The sequence below is a fragment of the Micrasema longulum genome, unplaced genomic scaffold (genome assembly GCF_059751315.1).
Source record: "Micrasema longulum isolate JH-2025_06_02 unplaced genomic scaffold, ASM5975131v1 h1tg000443l, whole genome shotgun sequence".
In the NCBI taxonomy this organism is placed as follows: Eukaryota; Metazoa; Arthropoda; class Insecta; order Trichoptera; family Brachycentridae; genus Micrasema; species Micrasema longulum.
Genome location: NW_028277642.1, coordinates 215,873 through 240,767, shown reverse-complemented (window position 1 = coordinate 240,767; position 24,895 = coordinate 215,873). Strand labels below are relative to the sequence as shown.

Here is a 24,895-nt window from a genome sequence, read left to right as displayed (position 1 = left end):
TTCAACTAAAGATTTCATTTATTGAATCATTAACAATCTAATTAATATTTTAAAAATCACACAATGAAATATCGTACAAATTCTACAAAATTAACCTTTGGCTATTATTACTTAAATTTGAGTGTTTAAGTATGCGAATTATTGATACACATAATATGCAGGGCATAGAATATGATTGATATTACCTCCCAAGCTATTTTTCTTATTATTCTTGAGACTAATCTGTTATAAAAAATTCATACTTATGAAACAATAAATAGTTAATATAAGACATTAATATTTTTATCTTATGGTTTTTATGTACAATAAATATGTACATTGCAAATATCAATGATTTATTTTATGGCTGAAGCGATTATGTACTGTTTCCATAATTATTATGTTATTTTCCTTTTGATTTTTCACATTTTATTTGTTATTTTTAAATTTGAGCATCATTGGTATATCTTTTTCAGATTAAGTCAGACTTTTCAGACAAATTACTTGAAATTACAGTTTTTTAATATTTTCCTACGAGTACTATTTCTTTGATTAGAAAAAAATGCAGTCTTTCTGTTTTTATTATAATTTCGAAATTGGATGCATTAGAATTAATTTGAAAACATTGGGGTGTTTCCAACACATCAAAATTTGATTTTTTATAAGAAGTTTCTTTAATGAAAATTTATACTAAAATTCATCTGGTTCGTCTTTCAAAAACTTGTTTTCTGCGGTTTGGCGTTTACATTCAAGTGATTATGTTCATACAACATACAGTTTTCATGTTGTATGAATATTTCTTATCAGTTTTATTGCTGTTTTTATTATTATGAATAACTTATAACACAATTTATGTACACCTAAAGGGCTCTTTGAAAATGTGATTATGCAGAGTATCCTTGTGGCGACAATATCTGTTAAGTGAATTTTCCCATTGAAAACTATTTTTAATTTCTTATTAACCCTTTATAAGAAACTTGTTTGTGTTAATTTACGTCTTGCAAATCTTATAAAATATGTTATTTTTTAAGATAATAACCTATTGCATTTGAAAAAGTTGTGTAGATTACTGATTTATCAGTGAATTTTATTACGATACTCTTTTGGCATAAGACTTTTTATGAATATGAAATATTACAAAATAAATATCCTAATTATTCTGGTTTTATATTTATGTCCCACTTTTTTCTAATTGGGTTAAGATTACACAATTTTGATTCAACAAAGTTTACTTAAATATTTTTTCAAAATAATGTTATTCATTTTTCCTTTTTGCTATCAATAAAAAAATATGTAAAAAAAAACCGTCATCAAAAGCTATATTGTTTATAAATCTTAAGTACTTAACAGATATTGCCGGCGCAATGATGATAAAATTAATTTGATTGCATTGAATTTAAGAAAACAATAAGATTTTTCCAGTAGATATTATGAATTTATGCGAATGATTCAGAGAATAAATGTATTTTTTTTAGCGAACCATCACATATCATCGCAGTTAATTATTTTATTAAATTGTATTGTTTTTGTTAGGGCTTTTATAATTTTAAAATTTCCTTTAAACAAATTCTTGAAAAAAGAAATTTTAAAATTAAAGAAATTTAAAAAAAAGCTCTTATAATCCCCAATGATTTCACTGATTACCTAGCTCATAAAAGCCAATAAGAGCGCAGTTACCAGATATAATACAACATAGTAATGAGTGTATGTGTGTGTGCTAGGGAAGTAGAGCTGCGTATGAGAAACAGTGTCCGCGGTGGCAGGACAGTCTCACGAGATGTCATCTCCATGTCCGTTCGAGGACCAGGACTTCACAGGATGGTTCTTGTCGATCTTCCCGGCATCATTTCCGTAAGCCTTATTGTTTACCTTAAATTTTCATATTCTGTACAATTTTCAGTCCTTTTTTCAAGTAAACTGATTCAATTGTTGATGACTCTAAAATCAGTTTTACTTTGTGCGTAACCTTTTGCGGTATTTAATTGTGATGTCATAAATTAAAAAAAATGTACTTATTTTTACATAGATGAAGATCTAATGTGCAGCTCTTTCATATAAAACCATCTATACCACCAATTGTCTTAAATTATTAGTGAAAAAGAATGTCATTTGTGTTTTCTTTTTATAATAAATTTCAATACTCTTCTTCATATCGGTTTTAATGTTTTGTTAATAATATGTTCTATCACAATGTTGACAATTCTCAAACATACAAACTTATACATACAAATTTTGATTGAATTATCTTTTTTGCTCTAAGATAGCATATTGAAAAATAGATTTTCTTTGTACTTAAATAATTTTTCTTCAATTATATTGCAACAATTGCACTAATAGTACACACATACAATTAAGACTAACAAAATGCGTAGATAAATGTCATAAATTGCCTTGAATTGTATTTTTATAATATTTATATTTATTTTTTTATTTAGTTCTATGATTAACATAGTCTAATATATATTTACAACACAATATTTACATCTATACTTTTTCTAACATTATTTTTCACTATTATACACTATTTTACACTTAATATCCTAATTTATAATATTCACTGTTTCATATGTACATTTTCATTAATTATATTCACTATTTACACTATATATTACCTAATATTGTTCAAATATATACTTTTTACATTTAATTTTAAATATATTTACATTTATTTCATTTCATAATGCGGCGGCGATACTTAATTTTGCTATAAAATATGTAGTATGTATCTTGGAATTTTAAGTACTAATGTCTCATCATGAAATACTTTTCTTTGCAGACTCAAACTGTGGACATGGCATCTGACACACGTGATGCTATTCGAGAAATGACCCAGGGATATATGAATAATCCTAACGCCATCATTTTGTGCATTCAGGTGATAATATTTTTTGACATTATCAGTCTGCATATTAGTATCTCTCTTTTAAATATATCTACCTCAGCCTGGTATCTATACTGTGCACTTAAAAATACAGTAAGACCTCGTTTTTACGTTCCTCGATTTTACGTTTTCCCGCTTTTTACACCTAAATATTTAGGTCCTATTTTTTCCATACATTCTCAGTCAATATTACCCCCAATTAACGTTTTTTACGTTTTTCATAGCCCCCGTTTTACGTCGAAATTTTTCCATAACACATTCGATCTGTCAAAAGAAAATCAAGGTAAATAAAAAAAAGTGTAAATTATTGTCTCAAACTAAATTCAAAGTAGGTGTAATCGTTTTGTTCAAGTGTCTAATTTGGACATTTTACTAAATAGTGACATGCATTTGACGCATGTTTAGGAAGATTAGTCTTTACATCAATAAATTACGATGCAGAATGATTAAAAAATTGGCAAAAGAAATATTATTTGATGTTATATACATAATGTGAAAAAGAGATAGTTTAAACAGTTATCATAAAAGTGTGAAATTGCCGCGATGTGAATGACCATTGTAATGTTGTGGTGCCATACTAAAAAAAGTGATATTATATAAATTAATTTTCCCAATACTTTGAAAAATTTGTTGTATACATTTTATACAAATTCAATTTTTTTTTTCGTGTTTTAAAGGTTAAGTACCCAGATAAAATTATTTAAACATGTTTTTTTTTAATTCAATAAAAAATAACATATATTGCTTGAAAAAATACATTTTTTTTTATTTATTAAATCATTGGTAAATATGAATAATCCCCAATCATGACAGTTCTTACAATTTTCTGCAGTATATTTAGTTTAGTTTTGTACAATAATTATATTTTAATGAAATTGAATTTTTCCCATACATTTTTCATTTCTTCACTTCAAAGTTTTCCTCAGTTTTACACTTTTTTTGTTGCTCCCTTGAAAAACGTAAAACAGGGGTTTTACTGTAATTCAATTGTCATTTTTGTTTAAACACTTACCTAACTCAAAATGTGAAGCGTCAATGAATATGTATGCATTTAGATTAGGGGCTTAATAATTAGAATATTGTGTACATGTAAATAAAAGATTCCAATACTTCAACTTTAGTACCATACACTTCATATTGTATGGTGCTAAAATTGAAATTTTTGGTCAAATTTATAAAAATATTTAATGCCACATTCATCTCGGAGCAAAATCAGTAATATTTTAGATAAAACTTCTGTGTAATGTGGGCCTAAATTAAGCCATGATAGGATGTTGTTTGAGTTGTAGAGCTCATCAACAGTACATTGAATTATATATCAAAAGTTAGATACTTCATTCTTAATATGTAACTATGTACTAAACTAATTTTAACAATCGAGAGAGATCAACGCACAAATTGCGAATTTTGCATTTTTGGAAGAATATAATCTATTCCAGTTCATTTTTATCCATCATTATTCTAGCCTCTACTCGTTCCTAATCTGCACCAAGTTTCACTTTCTCATTATGGTCTGTTTCATCTGAAGATTCATGATAATCGAGATGACTATCAATAGATGTCAGTAAAACTCTTACCATCCCTTTGTTATTGACTGCCTGCCCAGTTTCCTTTGAAGCTGTGTTTTTGCATATAGCTTTTTATCATGACTATGTTCATTTGTATAACCTCTTAATAATGAAGATGTTTTGTGTTTCAGGATGGATCTGTTGATGCAGAAAGAAGTAATGTGACGGATCTTGTGGCACAATGTGACCCATCAGGAAAACGTACCATTTTTGTCTTAACAAAGGTTGATTTAGCGGAAGAAAATTCTCTCTCAGACCCTAACAAGGTGACTTTTTATTTGATACATGACTTTTGTTTTTAAACACAAACACCCCTTTATGACATTGTAGCCTTAGCAATGTTTTTTTTTTAAAAATTATCAGCCATATTTAAAACAAATTTATTTGTTTTGTTTTATTTATTTAATCAATGAGTTGGTAATAATTCGAATGTTTCTTTTATCTTTTCAGATTAGAAAAATCTTGTCTGGAAAGCTGTTCCCAATGAAAGCTTTAGGATATTTTGCTGTTGTAACAGGACGAGGGCACAAGGATGACTCAATCCAAACGATTAGAGATTATGAAGAGAAGTTCTTCAGACATTCTAAACTTTTCAAGTAATTGCTGTTTTCATTAAGGATGATAATAATTGACTGATGTTTTAACACAAATGGAGTTCTTTTTTGGGAATAGTATAACGGTCATAAGCTGACTAATCACTTTACACACTAACATTTACCATTCTGTCTACGTTTGAACATCTGTCAATCTTGATAAACCTCCTAAAAGGCTTAATCCAGTACTTTTTTTAAATAATTGTTTCATAATTTGAAAGATATCGTTACGTAATCATACTACATATTGTATTGCAGGGATGGTCTGATAATGTCAAGTCAAGTAACCACTAGAAACTTATCACTGGCAGTTGCCGAGTGCTTCTGGAAAATGGTTTATGCGTCTATAGAACAGCAGGCAGACGCTTTCAAAGCCACACGTTTCAATTTAGAAACTGAGTGGAAGAACAGTTTTCCCAGGTAAATTTATTTTATTTTGTTGGCCATTTTATAATTATGAACCTAATGTGTTTGAAATATATTAAAACAGTGACTGAGGGAATCTGGAAGTCTAGGCATTCACAGGGCTTGTGACGTCATTGGCTGTTTTAAATTATCACTTTACGCACTACATATATGATATTCACCATTCTGCCTGTGAATATCCGGGGTTATTTATTAATATTATCTGCTGAAAAATAAATAAATAAAATATTAAATACCGCAATATGGAAATGCATTTTTGCAATGGAATTTTACATGAGAATAAACACAGTTTATGCTACTGTTTATATATGTAATTGCAATATGGTCATGTGGAGAAAGAACGATATCCGACATTAGCCAACTTTCTCTTCCTTCTCTCGAATAATTGATATTTTGTCCCTTATAGCATTTCAAATTTCCATCAATGAAATAACACAATTATTGCTGTAATAAATCATTGCAAATCCACTTAAGTTAATGTTCTAAAGAGTTTTACTGGTATAATTTGTGGAACTGGATGGTTGTTATTAAAACATACAAAATGAATAACATATTTTAATTACTTTGACTTTTATCAATATTCAGTCGATAAAAAATTTTCCTCAAATTTGTGAAGGCGAGATGATAAGTCTTACGCTTCAGATCCAGTCCAGGGACTGTAAAATATTGTAGTGAAAATCACCCCTTTAGATACATATTTCATGTCGACCTTGCTAGAGATAAAATCTGGGACCTCAGGGATGGTGGCCAAAACCTCTATCCAACAACGAAACCAACGAAATATGTTTATTTTTTTATTTAATTTCTAACTAATGTGTAACAAATCGTAGTGAAAATCCTCCAATCAGTATTACAAATATCAAATTTTCTTACAAAAATATGAGTATTTAATATTTAAAGTAATGTAGATTAGTTGAGGTAGATCTTATTGCGTAATGATGTACATTGGAAAACAGGGGATACGTTCCCCACAAGTACCGTGTAAAAAAAAAAGTATACTAAAAAAGTACAATGCTGGACATGGATTTGGAAAAAAAGAAATTACTTACTGTTTATTGAACCGTAATTTTTTCTTAAATGACTTAAAAATACTTTAACAAATCGTAACAAAGATTAATCACTATCATAAATATAAAACGTCAAGAAAGTAAAAGAGCCATGTAGGGTATTTTAATAACAAATAGTATAGTTATATTATTAAATGAATGTAAGAAACCATGTAAAAAAATCAATGTGAAAAGAGGTTCCAGTGTAATTGATACACAGAGTATCGCGGATCAAAGATTTTATAGTTCAGAATTATGTTCACAGAATTCGTGAACTGGACCGTGATGAACTGTTTGAACGTGCTCGTAGTGAGATCCTCGACCAGAGCATCAACTTGTCTATGGTTCCTCCACGTGTGTGGGAAGAGAGGCTCATGCAGGCTCTATGGAAAATGACGAGCACACATGTTTTTGAGAATATTTATCTACCGGCTGCCATGACACCAAACAATAGTAAGTTCTTCTCCACAAAATGATTCTTATTGTATGCGGGTAATTAGTCAATGATCAATCTTAGGCCTCGAATGAGAGAGGCAGAAAAAAATTTATCAATTTGGTATATTAAATTTTTCATGCAAAATTCAAATATTTATATTAGATTTTGTATTATCTTTTACTGACAATTTTATGCAAATATTTTAAATTTATTATGGAAAATTCTAATTAACTATACATAGTTAAACTTGATAAGCATAAGCGTCCTTTGGCTTAGTTGTATTTTTTCCCTTTTATTAACTTTCAAAGTATTACTAATATGTCATAATTCTATATCCGCTCCCTAATTGGAGCATATGGTGTCCACATCATAGAGCCTCCAGGCATCGCTGTCAGTTGCTGGCTCCTGTGCAAAATGTTACTAATATGTTAATCTTCAAAAATCTTATTGCCATTTTGCAGATACTTTTAATACTACTGTCGACATCAAATTAAAACAGTGGGCCGAAGAAACTCTTCCATTAAAGTGAGTATATTTTTCTTTATGTGTAATATCCTAGTGCGTAGTACATCTATCTATCGACCTTATGTTAAAAAATAAACTGAAATTTGGCAAAAGAAATTCAAAATTTTAATTTTCCTAATTTTTTTTTACTATCCCCTTCAAAATACTCGCCATTTGCGACAATTCATTGATGCCAACGCTTAATCCAATTGTCCATGCACTTTTCATAGGCCTGCAAAGGTATGGCCTTTAGCTCTCAAAGCAAATTCTCTTTTATGGCATCAATCGTCTCAAAGCGCGTTCCAAAAAAAAAAACAAAGAAAAAAGTCAGACGGGGCCTGGTCTAGAGAATACGGTGCTTGGTTAATGACATTAGTTAAATTGATGAATGTATGGTCGCTATCTGCGTTGGATATCATCTCTTTTTGTGACGAGGCGGGCAGCGACGCGTTTCATGCCCAAAACATCAGTCAAAATATGATCTGCTGATGCTTTATAACACAGTAAGCTCTCGGATTGGTACATATTGATTTTTCAACACGATTTGCTTTGCCGATTCGATGTTTTCTTCGGTAACTGACGTTGTTGGGCGTCCAGTATGTTCATCATCATCTAAGCATTCACGAACGTCTTTGAACCTCTCATACCATTCGTATGACTGTGTTTTCGAAAATTTGAGGCACGCTCATTCCAATTTTTTATCAATTTATTTATTTTAATTTAATTGCCACTCAACAATTTTTCGACTCACTCAAACGGATGCTGACAAAATACTGAACATCCAATCGCCGTCAAACTTTGACAGGTTGCCAACGTGACTGAAAAATTCCATTTGGTGCAAATGAATTTCAAATTAGAAATTCCCATTTAATTTTGATCATATGGTATATACAGACATGCAGTTGTCTTTTTTGCACAGCATTGGGGAGGCATCTTCAAGACTGTGACAGAAAAGTGTTCAAATACCTATTTACCAAAATTCTCTGTCACTGCATATCCTCACAATTTATGTAATCCGAAACACAAAATCAATAATGTAATCATGAATGCATGCATTATTTATCATTTGTCAAAGTAAAAAACATTCCAACTGTTGTGTTAATTTGATTGTTTACTCTTTTCACAAAAGTGCCATTATCTCAGTTTAACTTTTTTATGGCTGGCTGCTTTCTGCATAACTATGATTGTTTATTTGTATGAGAATGTATGAAGGAAAATGGGTCCTGAATATTTCGCTGTAAAAAGTGGGAAAATGTAAAATTGAGGAACATGAAAATGAAATTTTTCTGTATTTATAATAACTATGTATATACGTAAAATCCTTATGCAATATTACAGATCTGTAGAATGCGGCTGGGAAACTCTGCAATCTGAGCTGAAAGATTTCCTGAACAAAGCCAAACTAACTTCCGATCATGATGATATTTTTGATAATCTGAAGGCCGCCGTTGTTGATGAGGCTCTCCGAAAGTGAGTATTAAATATTATTTATAGAATAGCAAAACAAGTTTCAAGAAGTCTGAGAAGTTACACGCGGTCCAAGCACACTTCCGATCCAAGAAAGGGCTTCTGTACCAACCGAGTTGTGGACCATTCAAACAGCCTTCCCGAGAAAGTGGAGTGAATGGCAGATCTGTGAATATATGGAATAGTCTATCTCGAGAGATAGTCACTCAGCATTTAAAAATAAATTGGTCTTAATAAATATATACACATAACCTTACCTGATTAGCGAGACATGGTCAAATCAGTTTACGAGTGCCTGGTCTTCTAGAATGGAAATAATATGTGATCATTTTGTATCATTATAGAGAAAATTCTCCAGAACATTTAATATGAAATACATTTAAAAATTAATGGTACTTATACGTGATTCTCAAGGTTTTGCTATCATTGATTAAAGTGAAAACCTGCTTTGAATTGTAAAAAAATTATATTGAAGTCACATCTTACTAAATCTTTTTCTTTTTAAACTGGTAAACATGGTTTAAAATTTGTACATATTGATGAATTCTTTTCTTAAACACATTTTCAGGCACAGTTGGGAATCCAAAGCGCAAGAAATGGTTCGTGTTTTGCAACTAAATGCTTTGCAAGATCGTGCTGTAAGCGGTAAACGTGATTGGGATGATGCTGTTTCTTTCTTAGAAAATTCTGTAAAGGATACACTCAAAAAAACTGAAGATACTCTCAAAATCATGATGGGACCATCCTTCAAAGAGAGGTATAATTTCAATAAATATATATTGTGAATTTTACCATTGATTGTAGTTCTTTCACACTTATAGATTGCGCTGACTGAGTACAGTCTAAACTTATCAGAGTTGCATTATTGTCTTTTAGGTATTTAATTTGATAAAAGAATGCCATCTAAAGATTAAAAACAGATGTTGATTGGTGTATTTCTTTTTGGCGTTCAGAGGATTAAAATTGGTCAAAAACAAGTACTTGTGAAAAATGTTCATATTACACCCTGTTTCAGTTGGTTATACTGGCAAAGTACCTCAGAAGAACAATACCGCCGCCGCGCTGTTAGGGATGAGCTAGAAGGTCTCTTGAGGAATAGCGGAATAAAACGGGCTTCTGGCCTGACTTACGAAGAACTCGCTGCCATCCGCAAGAATCTGCAACACAAGGATGTGGAAGTGGACCCAGACTATATTCGTGATACGTGGCATCCAGTTTATAGGAAGTAAGTTTATTCCAACAATATTTTGATTGTCCAGACCCTTTTATTAAAAGTACTGGATTGTATACTTGAGGAATTATATCAGGTTAGATATCTAAACACAGGGTTAAGAAATTCTAGATAAATAATAAATCATTTTCCTTCATAAAATATTTACAGTAAAACCTTTTTTTTTATTTTTCTAGGGAGCAACAAAAAAGTGTAAATTTGAGTAAAACGCTAAAGTGAAACAAATATATGGAAAAAAAAACAGAATAATTACATGAAAATAAAATAAATGTTCTAGAAAATCGAGACTATAGTGTAAATAAACGTATTTTCAATGATTTCAATAAAAATATTTTTATATTTTTTCAAACAGTATTTTAGTATTTTAAAAACAAGTTAAAATTTTGTTTGAGTAGGAGAAACTATTTTTAAAAACTGACAATAAATCATTAGCACATCGTATTTAGGTTGTGATAATAAAAACATATTATAAAATAAATAAACACAGACTAGCGCATTTGACTATAAAATTGAGATAAATTGCAAAATAATATAAAATGCACTTTCTTCTATCCATAAATAATAATACATGTATTTTTATAAAGAAAAAAAATCAGAAGCTGCGAATGGAGAATTAGCTTCCCATGAACCGGAAATTTATCACAACACTATCATTGCTTAATTCACCAGAACTCGTGACGTGATTTAAAGTAGTTAATTTTTATATTTTTTTTGAGAAACTTTGCCGTATGATTAAATTCTCTAATTTTTACCATGCATAAAGAAAACATATTTTATATCCAATTTTCCATAGCACTAAACTTCACTGCTCAAAAAAAACTATTTTTTTTAATAAATGTGTAAGCTGGCATGGTCCTAAACTTACGAGAGAACAAATGTTTATTTTTTATGTATTTATATTATCTGACAATAAATGAATGACACACTAATATCAAAACAAATCATGGGAGAAAGTTATTACAAATTGCGTTGATTGGTAAATTATTCTAATAAAATATTTATAGTAAGATTTTTTTTTCAGGCATTTCCTAAAGCAGGCCCTAGCTAGGTCTTATGACTGCAGACGTGGTTACTATCTTTATCAACAACAAGGTCTAGAAGGAGAAGTAAGTTATTTTATTATTTATTTTTACTATTACACTCACATTCTGAATGATACAATATTGAATAAGAAAATGTGGAGAGGTCCTTAAATATTTCATATCAAATCACCTAATTGCATGATATATTTTTTTATATTAATTTTACAATTATTGATGACCCCATGGCAAGAGCATGTAAAGTAACATTTTTGACAAAAGTTAATTAGTAAATTCTTAACTAATTTACGCATGCTTTATCCAATGAAAATGAATTCAGAGCTTATAAATAGCAAAAAAATATCAATGCCTTTTTGATAAATATATTAAAGCACTTTTTTTCGAAATTGAATAATTTTTTTATGGAAGTAATATGTGATTGTCATAAATCTCTTGAGCGTTATTCAACACATTTTTGCCACGTGGTCTTAAATTGTAAATTTAATTTAAACGTTCACTGCATCGCAGGCTCTATTAAGCTTCATTTATATGCTGAAATATTTTGAACTTATAGTTCCATGGCATCTCTACTTGCCCATAGCACCCCTGTCAGGTGTGGCATTTATATGTGTCATATTTGGATTAAAAGTATGACATGCATTATATTATATAAATTTGATGTATTTCAGATTGAATGCTGTGATGTAATTTTGTTTTGGCGTATACAACAAATGATGAAAATGACAGCTAATGCTCTGAGACAGCAGATTATGAATAGGGAAAGTAAGTATTATAACATACAAATATAACAGGATTGGGTCATCTGCCTGACATATCTACCTATCACATCCAGTAAAACCCCCGTTTTACGCATTTAAAGGGAGCAGCGAAAAAAAGTGTAAAGCCGAGGAAAACGCTAAAGTGAGGAAATGAAAAACTTGGGAAAAATTGTGAAAACGGTCTTAATTGGGTATTATTTATATTTACTTAATGTTTAAATAATTTTATGTAGGTACATAACCTTAAAAACACGAAATAAAAATTTGAAGGATTTAAAAAAAAACATGATGGTTCTGGAGAAGTATAAAAAAATCTATATTAAAAATTATATTGACCCAACACAAAATGACATTTTAAAATTACACGGGAATGCAACATAGATGACAAAGATTGGAACTTCATAAAAAATCTTTGGTTCTAGTCTACCGAAATGAAAATTGGTAATGGCTGTTCTGATGAAATTAAAATCTGAAGATGCGTACTACAGGGTTGCATATTGTGGCCGCTATTGTTCAATATGTACCCTGATATTGTTCAATATGTACTCTGATTATGTCTTTAAAAAAGTCTTCGAAAGGAGTGAAGATCAACGGCACATACATATATCAGCAATATAAGATATTCCGATGATACTGTTATCTTGGCTGACCTTCAAGAACTCTTTATTGAGATAAATGATGCTGGAGAGGAATTGGCCTTATACATTAACATAAAAAATACAAAATGGATGTCATTTGGCAGGGCAGACTACTCTAGCATCATTTTACAGCTAGGAAATAAACTGTTGGAGATGATGGACCAACTCAAATACCTGGGCAGTATAACTACAAAGTCTAGACCCAGATGTGGAGGTGAAGTGCAGGATCGAAAGGTCATTTGCATTAAACAAAATGAGGGCAATGACAAATTGAATTTGAAATTAAGGCAGAGAATGGTGATGTGCTATGTCAGGTTTGTCCTGTTATATGGTTTAGAAACCTGGACTTTAAAAGTACACACTGTGAACTTCTTGGAGGCATACGAGATGTGGCTTCACAGAAGATTACATCGTATATCGTGGACAGATTTGGTCAACAATGTAGAGGTCCTGAGGAGATCTAATTGCCAGTCAATTTAGACCTTTATGTTTCAACGTTCAGTGGATTGTCCCCGACGTAAACAATTTGAACTAAGATATTTTCAACGGCTCATAACATTTGGTTATAATGTATTATTTATTCTCATTAGGAAATCTGATAAATAAATTTTGCAAGTTTTTTTTTTTTAACAAAGAACAGTTTTGTTTCTGTCTCCATTACATTAATTTGATATTTCTTATACGCTTAATTATTCACAGACTAGATTTTAAAAAATGTGTATTTGAGTTTATCTATTGCTTTTACTTTCTGTATATTTATTTATTTAATAATTTACACGCCCTACGGGCTTTTACATATATTAGAAATTACATTCAAGTGCAGCAGTGAAACATAAGTATGTAAATTTAGTTAAAATTAAAGATAACATAAGAAAAACTAAAAGACACAATAATAAGTAAAAATCAGGAAATGTACCAACATAGGTATAATAATAATAATAATGTTTGGATAATTTATATAGCGCCATTTTTGTGAAAATCACCTCATAGGGTACATAGAAAAATATTTAATAAATTTATGATAGTGATTTCTTTCTGCATCCATATCTAATCATTATAATCATTGTTTTGCATAAATCTGTTAAGTTTTTTGGGATCTAAGTATTGATCATTATATTTTTAACAGCAATTTGTTGAATACTTATTTTCTTACTTTAGGTCATCGCCTTGACAAGGAGCTGAAGGATGTTTTGGATGAGTTTGGACAAGATCCTGATAAGAAAAAGCAACTTCTTACTGGAAGGCGTGTAGCACTTGCTGAGGATTTAAGTAAGTAATGGTCTTTATTTTGCAAAGTAATATGTCCTTTGGTAATTGTAATGGTGTCTTTAATAATAACAGTAAGTGGGATACAAAACTGTTTATTCTGTGTAATGAAAACTATCGGGTTCTAGCCAGCAATGCCCAACCGCTTGCTCCGCGGCAGTGTAGACCGCCCTCCCTACTTCTCATCCCCCGTTGTCTCCACATATCTCTTACCATACACCACAGTAATGACTAGGGTCCAGGCACTTGATGTAAAAGCAGTTGGGTATTGTAATGTATAACAAAGGGCTCAAGTTTTTACCTCAATGCTCTTCTATGCCAAAATAGTACACGAGTTTTTACTGTATTGGGTATTTTTTTAAATAAAAAAGATACTAATCACAAAATATGTTTTTATTTAAAGGTAAAAACAAAATAAACAACAATGTTTTAAGATAGATAAAAATTAAGCGTAACCTCCAATTCTTGGAACATGGTTAAAAAACAGTATTTTTGGATTTATAAGAGAACAAAAAAAAAACCTTGCAATTATTTGTTTCATAAAATTGAGTACATATTACCGCCCGATGATTGGGACATACCCATTTCCCACAAGTCTCCCAGTTTTCCACAATTTTTTTGTAGATCAATTAAATGTTTTGTAAGTTCCTCGCCATTTTGTTTACCTAAGATAAAAATTAAATATATAATTAACCAAAAACTACTATATAATCCAATATATTTGTCAATAGTAGTATGAAAAACATATTTCCGTAGAAAAAAAAAACCACCACTCACTAAACAAAAATATAACTTCAATTCTTGCGAGGACTACTGTGGTAGTCCATGATTCAATGCCAAACGTGTTTTCACCCCCAGCGTCTGCGTGGGTCTGATTCTTAAGGTATGTTTGTCCTTAAAGAATACACGGACGCTTAACTCCCAAATATCTACAGGTAAAAGAATATCAATTAAAGTGTCACTTTGGATTACTATGTCCGCGGCAGTGCTCTAGTGTTAAAATAGTTGTTAAAAATGACTCATTTACACCAGTAAAATTATAATATAAGAAACATGGTGTATACAAACAGTAAATATTTAATTTATTTGCCCACGTGGTTTATCTTGATGATTCCCACAAAAATGCCCGAAGGAAGGGCCAGCATTTCGTAAAAATTCTATTTGTCACTACCCGTTTATTTGGCTATTTACTAACAAAAAGTAATTTTCAATGAAACTAACTCCAAACCCATAAAAAGACAATTTTCTCGCGCACCCTCATGACTAAAAACTACATTAAAACCCCAATTTTTTTTTTATTTAAAGAAATTTGACCATTTTATCAAAATTTCTTTGTATTTCAAAAATTATTTTCTACTGGATTAGAACACTTCTTGAAAGAAGCTCAACTTCGACACTAGTGTCAAAATGTGAAATACGTATTGCCATTATTAGACTTTATTTACTATTTTCAATTATTGAATTTGGTATATTTGGTTATCTTTTAGTAAAAACAGTTTTTATTTGTTGCTTGGATTGGATTACCCAATAAAGCCTACAGATGTTTAATATTATATCCCTTTATTTATTATAATAAAACAGACTCTTGAAAATATTTTTTACGTCATCATATCCATAAAATTATGTCGGGGAAAATAATATTGTAACTTGTCGGTGAAATTAAAATGCAAAGAAAAAAAAAAATTTTACAAAATATTGCTTGGAATACACACAATATTTTCAAAAAATTATGTTTTTTTTAAAACGGTATCACTAAACATTTAATAAAATGTACCTTTTATCCTTGTAACTCTTTTTTCAAGCTTGTCAAGGTTTTGTGTTAAATTTTTTGCATCATTATTATCTTACAGACTTAGATATGCAAACAACAGTCGCAACGAGCGGACGTCAACTCAGTGAGGAGGGGGAATTTTGTTCTTGTAAAGTACCATAATGATTCTTCCAAAATGACAGTAATTCTATTAATAAGTAAGAGTTGTGCTCTATTAAATTATTATGTAAAATGTTCATAAAATCTACTTTATTTTTACAGAGAGAGTGCGACAAATCCAAGAAAAACTAGAGGAGTTTATTGCAGCCCTTAATAAAGAAAAGTGATTACTTAATATTATTATTATTTATTTGATGTGATTTTATAATTTGTTTTAACTTTATACTTTATAGAGCTAAGCATTTCTTAAATTTAACATATTTGCTTTCTTATTTTCTGTCAACGTATCAATGCTTTTTCGGTTTTATGTTTATTAGACAGCAAATGTGTCATCTAATTTTAGGTACAACTTAATTTTCATACATATTTAATAAAAAAAAAACAAACTTCCTTTTTGCCAATATATTAGGGGGACCTTGAACAAACTGCTTATTTTATGACTGCCATTTGAGTGTAGTTTGTGTCCAAATGCGGTGAAGTAAACAACACGTCGTCCATGAGTTTGTTTTGCTTTGAAGGATTTGGCATTATTTCGTTGCCATCAAAACCTTATCCGCACCTGATGGTGTATCGGGAATTGTCTGGGAATCTATCATCTATTACAGGGAGGTAAGGTGATCAGCCTTAGGCTTCAAGTGCCAGTCCAAGTATACAGGGTGTTCTTTAAACCCTGTCACATCCGAAACCACGATGATCAGTATGGGCAAGAAGACATTTTAGCATATTTTAAAAAATACTTAGAACAAAGAAAATTTTTAATAATAAAATATTAAAAAAACAAATGGTTGCTTACTTCTGCAGGGGAGAAGTGAGGGGAGCGCGGCGCAGTATCAGACTCCCCCCTTCCCTCACCTCGTTTCACCACTGCAGAATTAAGCAACGATTTGATTTTTTTGTTATTTTATTTTTTTAAATTTAATTCGTTCTAAAAATATATTTGAATGTGCCAATATGTCTTCTTGCTCATACTGATCATCGTGGTTTCGGATGTGACAGGGTTTAATGAACACCCTGCATATCCAATAATATTTTATACTGCAAATTATTTTATTCTTTCTATAAATAGAATGTTGTAAAATAAACATGTATAACTTCTTCTCCTATGACTTTAGGAATAATGTAACATTATTAAGCGTTTTCACATTATTAAGCTTTGATCATTTTATTGATTCACCGAAGATATACATAATTACAGTTTTGTTCCCTTTTAAAATTACATGTATTGATGCGATTCACAAGAACAATAAATAGTCATTGCAAAATGAAAAAAATACATTATTTATGTATTTGAAATATACCCATTTGACAGTTAGTTTAGTTTGATGAAATTATATAAATTTTTTGGTGACAATATTACTTGCCTGTCACATTTGTTTTTAGTTTCGTGTATGATAAAGTAATGTTAATTTACCTTGGAATGTTATTTATGGTTAAAAAAATATTTATGTCACATATTGTTTTCAGATTTAAACTTTTGTTGCAGAAATTATTATTATGTCTTCAAAATTGAATGTATAATGTGATATTTTCGAATGTTACTGCATTTTTTGACATAAATGTTCATTTGTAATATGAAGAAATAATACATAGTGAGAAACATAGCTTCTCTATTATTGTTTTAAATAATTAAAGAATAAAGTTTCCCTAATGTAATAAGCACTGTACATATATTTTTATAATATACTGTAATTATAGAAATGTATAATGTAATAGAAAATATACTTCATATAATATTTAAGAATCGACTTTAGTTAAAAAGAGTTCTTTCATTAAGATATTTTTGCTGTCTAGTCTATTAAATATTTTCCTGTATATTTAATTACGCTGTTGTTAACTATGTTATGTAATTTAGTAACCAAAATAAATAAAACAAATGCATTGACTCTTATTTCATTTTTACACCCTGGTTGTGATACTACCCATTGCATTACCCGTCATTATTCCTTTTAGGTATGCTCGGTATCACAAGTATCACAAGGATTGCCGCGCTTATGATGGCCTTTAAACTTCTAAATGGGTTAAATTATAATCCCAACATTTTGCAGCGTATAAAATTATGTATCTAGCAACTATAAAGTTAGGCAACACAGACCATTTGTTCTTTCTGAATAGAGGACAAATTTACCGTTGATGATGCCTGTGGGGAGAGTTATTGGTCAGTTAAACAGCCTACTGACAGAGGTAGATCTTTTTCTTGCTGGGATTACCAGTCTTAGACTCTTCCTCTCTAACTATGTATCATGTGTATTAGTGAGTTATTCGTCTTTGTTTACTATGGTTTTTATGGACTATATGTTGGACCTTTGTGATCTATTATGCTTTTTTTTTTATTTTTGTAATTACCTAATAATATAATATACATGGTATGTCCAGAAAGTAATGTGAGTGAGTCAATTACAAAGAAGTTATTGAAATTTTCGTTACAACACATCAAAATTCTTCAATATAGGCTCCTCCTGCATTGATGCATCGGCTCCAGCGATTTTTCCAAGCATCGAATGCGCCACAGCAGGCCTCTCCAGAATGCTTCTTAAGGCCGCGGTACAAGCTGCTTGGATCCTCTTGATAGTCTCGAAATGCCTTCCTTTCATGGGTCCTTTCAGTCGTGGAAACAAAAAGAAGTCGGAGGGAGTCAGGTCCGGACTGTAGGGGGCCTGGGGAATTATTAGAACCTCTGCTTTGGCTAGGTAGTTGGTGACGAAGAAGGCACTGTGGGCCAATCTGTTGTCGTGATGCAATTTCTAGTCCTTGAATCCTGTGTTTCAGTGTTTCAGTTTAGCACTTTGACGTAAAATTTAGCTTTCACAGTTGTACCAGGTGGTACAACTCTAAATGGACCAGTCCTTTGATATTGATTGTGCCAGATTTTAAAACCAGATGACTACATGAAATATCTGGGAATAAACTTGATGAGCATCGTCTTGTTTTTGGACCTGCTCATCCTGGCCTTGGGGCGAGGGGACGCCGACCCTTTGCTGGTCCGACAGAGCATCTTCTTTAAATGCTGTCTTTATCATTTGAACAGTTTCCGCGGTAGTCTTGCCAAGTTTGACGCAAAACTTGATTGCCATTCTTATTTGTTAAGAGGGCAGAATCTAGCCACATTATCTGTGCATCTAGGCAAAACTGACAGTTATGTCAGAATTAAATTCAATTAAAAATTTTACTTACTTCTCTCTTATTTGTTTATTTATTTATTTATTATATAAATACGGCCTACGCCAATTACAACAGTTACATGAAGAAACATAAATGCAAGAAACTGAACAAAAAGAACATTAAACTATTTAGCAAAGACAAACAAGGGCAAAACAATAATAGTATACAATATATTTAAAAAAACGAAAGACCAAAAACTTTGAGCTAAACCATGCCAATCCAACTTCATCCCACACTGTTTAGTCACGAAGAGATCTACGAAAAGCCGGAAGATCTATCTAAAAAAATTCCAAGTCGTGTGATGAATTGACTAATCTACACATTCTGGACATTGGGGCATAAAAACCAAAGTTGCTCATAGAAGAAGATTTTATAAATAGCAGATTTTGACTTCTGGTGACACGGTTGGGAACATGAAAAGAAATTGATTGCAACAGAGATGGGACATCACTTAAAGCATTAAGTATTTTGAAAATGCATATAAGGTCCATCTCAGTTCTACGTCTCTCCAATGAAGACAGATTAAGAGATTGCTCTATTTCAAAATAAGAATAATTACCCCTTTGTAATCCGAGCAACCATGCCACTTTTCTTAGAAAACGGTGTTGGACAGACTCGATATGGTCAATATGAGTCCTGTAGAATGGAGACCAAATAAGAGAAGCGTAGCGTATATTTTAAATAGGCATTTAAGAAAAAAAGTGCTCACCTCAGAACGATATTTTTTGAAAATAAATCGTAATTAAAGGAAAAATTGCTTGGTATAACAATTTTTGTCACTTTTAATGCGTAGATATTAGATGGGGTATTAGACCCGTCGGTACAATCAACTTGATGGTGGGGGGATCGGTAGTGTATCTTCGTCGCTCGGAAGAATTTTTCTTCAACTATGACGTCATAATGAAGCTATGTCACTTTGGTGCATTCATATGCGTACTGTGACGTACGCTTCCCCTTGTTACATATCAATGTACCTGCCTAAAACTTGAAGGTGGGGGGTCGGTAGTGTGTTTTCGTAATCGCTCGAGAGAATTTATCTTCAACTATACCGTCATGGTGAAGGTATGACGTCCTTAGCTTCCCATCATAACGCCGGCCTGGTGCCATGCCACCAAGACTCCTTTTGCTAGTACTAATAAAGGTGCATTGATATCAAAACAATATTAGCCTTTTATAAAACACATCGTTATTGTCCTGTTCACACCCAGTAGTACATTGATCTCAAATTGTACCGTATCTTGATCGTTTGTTACTCGAAGGTTGGATGATCAGTTGTCAAGAAATAAATTGTCATTACAGACCTTTGGAAAAATGTTTGCCACCCCTGCTTCAGCCCTGAATCGAATAGACCATTGTTTTTCAACCTGTGGGTCGCGACCCCCTGGGGGGTCGCGGTGTCTCTGTAGGGGGGTCGCGAGAGGTCGAGAAAACTTCAGTTTTTTTATACAACATATAATTTGTGAGACTTAAATAAAAAGTCGATAAGAGTTAAAATTATTATATATAACAAAATTTCCCTATAATCAATCATACAAGTCAGAAAAATGCTAGTTCAAAACATGTTATTACAAAATAAATAAATATTAAAAATGTGTTTAAATAGAAAATGATTACATCTGTGCTTGCTTATCTTCGTTCATTTTAATGTGAAGGTTGCGCTTGAGTTTGTTCAATTAATTTCTCCCATCGTGGATCCGTTGTTGCCACATTAAGTATTAAATCGTTTTCCAAATTTAAGCGATTTCTTAGTTTACATTTTATTCGCGCCATTGATGAAAATGCCAACTCGCACAAGTACGAGGTAGGAAATGGAATCAAACACTTCGAAGCCTCGGTTGTTAATTCCGGGTATTCTGTTTTTCTTTTTAACCAAAACGTATCCAAATTTTCAGACTTGAATTCCAAGTGTAACATCCCATCGGCAGATAGTTCCAGCAGATTCTCTTTGAGCTTAGTTGCTAAATTTGCCTCGTTTATAGCTGCATTTAAAAACGGATTTAAGATCCGTCTTTGCCCAGTGTTATCCGATATCTCTTGCAGTGAGAAGTAATGGCACAATTCTTTCTTCAAATTATGTAACACCATTTTCATACCAGATATATATGAGTTGATGTTGATCTCGCTTCCGACTTTTTCAATGAAAGACTGTGTGGACGAAAATGAATCAAAGTTATTTTGATTTATAGATGATGACCACAATTCAATTTTTTTATAAAGCCATGGAGTTTGTCTTTTGCTGTAATGACATTTTCATCACGCCCTTGAAGACTTTTATTCAAGATATTTAAATGTTCAAATAAGTCAGAAAGAAAAGCCAAATTTAAAAGGAATTCCGGGTCAGAAATGAATTCAGAGTAATGTGACTTGGCTTGCTGTAAATATACTAATAGTTCAGCGCGAAGTTCCATAACTCTGGTCCGTACTTTGCCTTTTGATAACCACCTAACTTCTGTATGGTAAAGCAAATTACGATGAAGTGTCCCCATATCTTCACAAATGATTCGAAACAATCGAGTCTGCAACGCTTTTCCTTTAATAGAATTTACAGTGTTAATAATAATATTAAGAACTTGACTGTATTCTTGCGGTAAGGATTTGGCTGCAAGAGCTTGGCGATGGAGAAAGCAATGCATCCAAAAAGCGTTTGGCATCTGTTCTTTCAGTCTAGCAATAAATCCACTCTTCGCACCAGTCATGGCTTTTGTTCCGTCACTACAAATAGCAATGCATTTTTGTGCCCAATCGATATTCATATCTTGCGTAGCTTCAAGGAACATGCCATGCAAGCATTGACCTGTCGTATTTTTGGGAAGTGCCTTGCAAAGTAGAAAGTATTTCTTCGATTATTATTTCATTGGATTCAAAACGCACAAAAGCTACAAATCGCGCCCAACTCGCAATATCCGTTGATTCATCAAATTGCAAGGATACAAAAGAACTTTTCATTATTTTTTCTATAACTTGATCACGAACATCAGTCGCCATATTGCTTATCATGCGTTGAATGGTATTGTCAGAGAGAGGTATACTTTTGAGCTTTTCGACCTCTTGCTTGCCAAACATAATCTTTGCTATATCTAAAGCCGCTGTTAAAATCAAATTTTCGGCAATAGTGTGAGATTTCCCTGCTTTAGCCACACGAAAAGCTATTCGATAACTAGCGAGCAACGCTTTCTCATTCAGGTTGGACATTAGTCCTATAGCAGTTTTTTGACGTTCACGAGCTTTTCATTTTCTCTCAAAAAATTCCACGGGTTTATTTTTTATATTATAGGATGTTTTGTGTTTAGGTGGCGTACCAACTTCGATGGCTTCATGCTTTCTCTTGACAAAATTTCAAAGCAAATTACGCACTGCGGTTTACTGTCAATCACAGTAAACCCAAATTTTAAATAAATGTCGTCATAAAGACGTTTTTTCTTTATTCCACTACTCCCGCTAGACGTTGATGGTTCTGATGATGTTTTCAGGAATTTATCCATTTTCAATTATAACAACTCAAATAAATGCGTACCGTAAAACAAGTGGTTCGCGCTCGTCTAACAATTTAACAGCAGACATGACCACGCGTGACTTACACTCACAAATCAGTCTATAATTACTCCAACTCCAAGGCACCCAACAGTCCACATAACATCGAATTTACACTTCTGAATCGTTTCCACTTATCGTGATTGCTTCTGATTCCACTTGCTTCGCTGTCTTGCATCAAACTGCCATGGCCGTGGTCGACCGCCGTATTTATAGGCCAGCGCATTCTAGCGAGAATTATCTCGAAGCGTAAAGAAACGTCTCGAAACTTGTGGATCTTTCGGACTACCAGCGCCATCTGTTGCTAACATCCGGAACCTGCACTAGTTCCTAGTGTTACTAACAGATGGCGCTGGGAGTCTAACCCAAATGATATATTTTATTTATTTATATACATCTAATATATTAGTTATCAATTGGCCACGTATTCAATTTAAAATCATATGTTTTACGTACTTAATACTTAATCATATGCTTATATCAGATTGCAAATAACGCAAACGCCTAAATTTTATGTAAGTATTATATATTTTTAACATACATGGAAAAAAAGGTTGGGGGGTCGCGAAATATTTTTTGATACTAGGGAGGGGGGTCGTGTCATGAAAAAGGTTGAAAAACGCTGGAATAGACAAATCGATCTGCGCGCGCATCCCGCCCACGCGTTACGCCGAATCGGCGCTCGCGCAGGATCGCGAATGCGTTCTTTGCCCTCAAACATTTCTACAAAGGTCTTTGAAGGCAATTTATTTCTTGACTCAGTTTTATGCTCAGATTCGGTCCAGAGAGTATGAAATATTACGATGAAAATCCATGTCGACCTTGTTGAGAATTGATTCCAGAACCTCAGGCATGGTAGACAAACGCGCTAACCAGTAGACCACCAGGTGAACTCACCCAATTTCCTTTCTGGGCTGGTATTCTGAACGCATTAACAGCTCGCTATAACTCTATTTTGTACGTAAACACGCGCTCACTGCGTTCGGAATCCCTGGGGATTTCGATTTAAGAGATGCCATCTGTTAAATTTTGTATGAAATCAGTTGAGCATAAGAGCAAATTAAACGATCTAAAATCTAGCAAAGAAAATTCCATTCCTCGAAAACAGCCTAGTAATCTTTTAAACAACTCAATGACAAGTCATAAGCCTCGTAAGCGCCCAGATTTGTACATCCTTCATCTTGGCTGAAATATCTATTAAAGTTATTTCCTTCGGCTCTGTTGTCTTTTTCAATGAAATCCTAACAGGGTTAAAATATTGTACGCCGGCCTCGTGGTGTAGTAGTCGCCACGTTTGCCTACTATGCAAGCGGTCTCTGGTTCGATACCCAAAATGGTTGCTCAAAAAGCTGTTTTTAGACTAGAATATTTCATAGTCCCTGGGATTGGAACCTGAAGCGTAAGACTGATCATCTTAACTTCATGAATTTTTTTTTATCAAGATACACTCCCAGATAGCAATTTAAACTTGCCTCAAGCTTGTATCAAGTTTGAAGTATCAAGAGTTCAAGCTTGACCCAAGTTTGAGATTGCAAACTTGAGGCAAGTTTATAGCAAACTTCCTAGTTACCATCCAACAAACTTGCATGATGTTTGTTTTTTTACAAAAAAACAAACATCATGCAAGTTTGGACTTATTTAGCAAAAAAAAACAAAAAATACAAAAAAAAAATACAAAAAAATAGAGAGAAAAAAAACAAGAAAAAACAAAAAAAAAACGAAACAAATAAAAACACAAACCAAAAAAACAAAAAACACGAAGCTTCTTAAAAATATTAATATTAAATAAAATATCTTGTTATTATTACTCAGTATATTTATTTTGAATAAATAATGAAAATGACGGGCTATTTTTGCCAAAAAAGTCAGATGATGTGATGTCAGATGGTGTGATGACAAATAATTCATGTCAATTGCCTGGAGATCAGAGTCCGGTGCATTCTTTTGTCTCTCAACTCTGAAACAAATAAATAAAACTGTTTTATGACTTACTAGCTTTTCGACTAGCGGGATTACTCATGGTAAAAAGTATCCGATATTCAAATCAAAACTTGTTGCAACTAAGGGAAAACATTTTGGGAAGGACGTATGGAAGTCTAGGTATTTACTGGGCGTTTATACTGTCATTAGCTGGTTGAAGTGGCCACTTTACAAACTGTGTAACATTAAGCGTTCTGCCTATGTTTAAACATCTTCATTTCCTCAACTCTTCCATCTGTTAACTTTTGTGAAGTATAAGAGCCTCTGAGGTTAAAGTAATGGTTTATCATATTGATATATTATCAACAGCCTTTTTGTTCTGTAAATAAAACATAATTCAATCAATTCAATTCAATATTAGTATAATGTTTGTGATATTTAATAATAAATCAGTTTAAACTATTGTAAGCACTATGCAGTGGATGAGATATTAATATCATACTTACTTTTAAAGAGCTCTTG

At 32.1% G+C, this 24,895-nt stretch overlaps 1 protein-coding gene across 2 annotated transcripts in view; it reads left to right on the top strand.

Annotated features, from left to right (window-relative positions):
• The window catches only part of Opa1 (Opa1 mitochondrial dynamin like GTPase), a 29,629-nt gene extending 13,480 nt beyond the window's left edge, over positions 1-16,149 (top strand). For both annotated transcript variants that reach the window (XM_088226578.1, XM_088226577.1), the window contains 14 exons: positions 1,701-1,830; positions 2,756-2,854; positions 4,560-4,694; positions 4,879-5,024; positions 5,280-5,441; positions 6,759-6,946; positions 7,391-7,454; positions 8,772-8,903; positions 9,469-9,657; positions 9,916-10,125; positions 11,153-11,237; positions 11,840-11,933; positions 13,726-13,836; positions 15,866-16,149. In XM_088226578.1, the coding sequence (XP_088082704.1) occupies positions 1,701-1,830; positions 2,756-2,854; positions 4,560-4,694; positions 4,879-5,024; positions 5,280-5,441; positions 6,759-6,946; positions 7,391-7,454; positions 8,772-8,903; positions 9,469-9,657; positions 9,916-10,125; positions 11,153-11,237; positions 11,840-11,933; positions 13,726-13,836; positions 15,866-15,930 (1,810 nt within the window). In that variant the 3' untranslated portion in view covers positions 15,931-16,149. The remainder of the gene's footprint in view (positions 1-1,700; positions 1,831-2,755; positions 2,855-4,559; positions 4,695-4,878; positions 5,025-5,279; positions 5,442-6,758; positions 6,947-7,390; positions 7,455-8,771; positions 8,904-9,468; positions 9,658-9,915; positions 10,126-11,152; positions 11,238-11,839; positions 11,934-13,725; positions 13,837-15,865) is intronic.
• Positions 16,150-24,895: the final 8,746 nt, after the last annotated feature.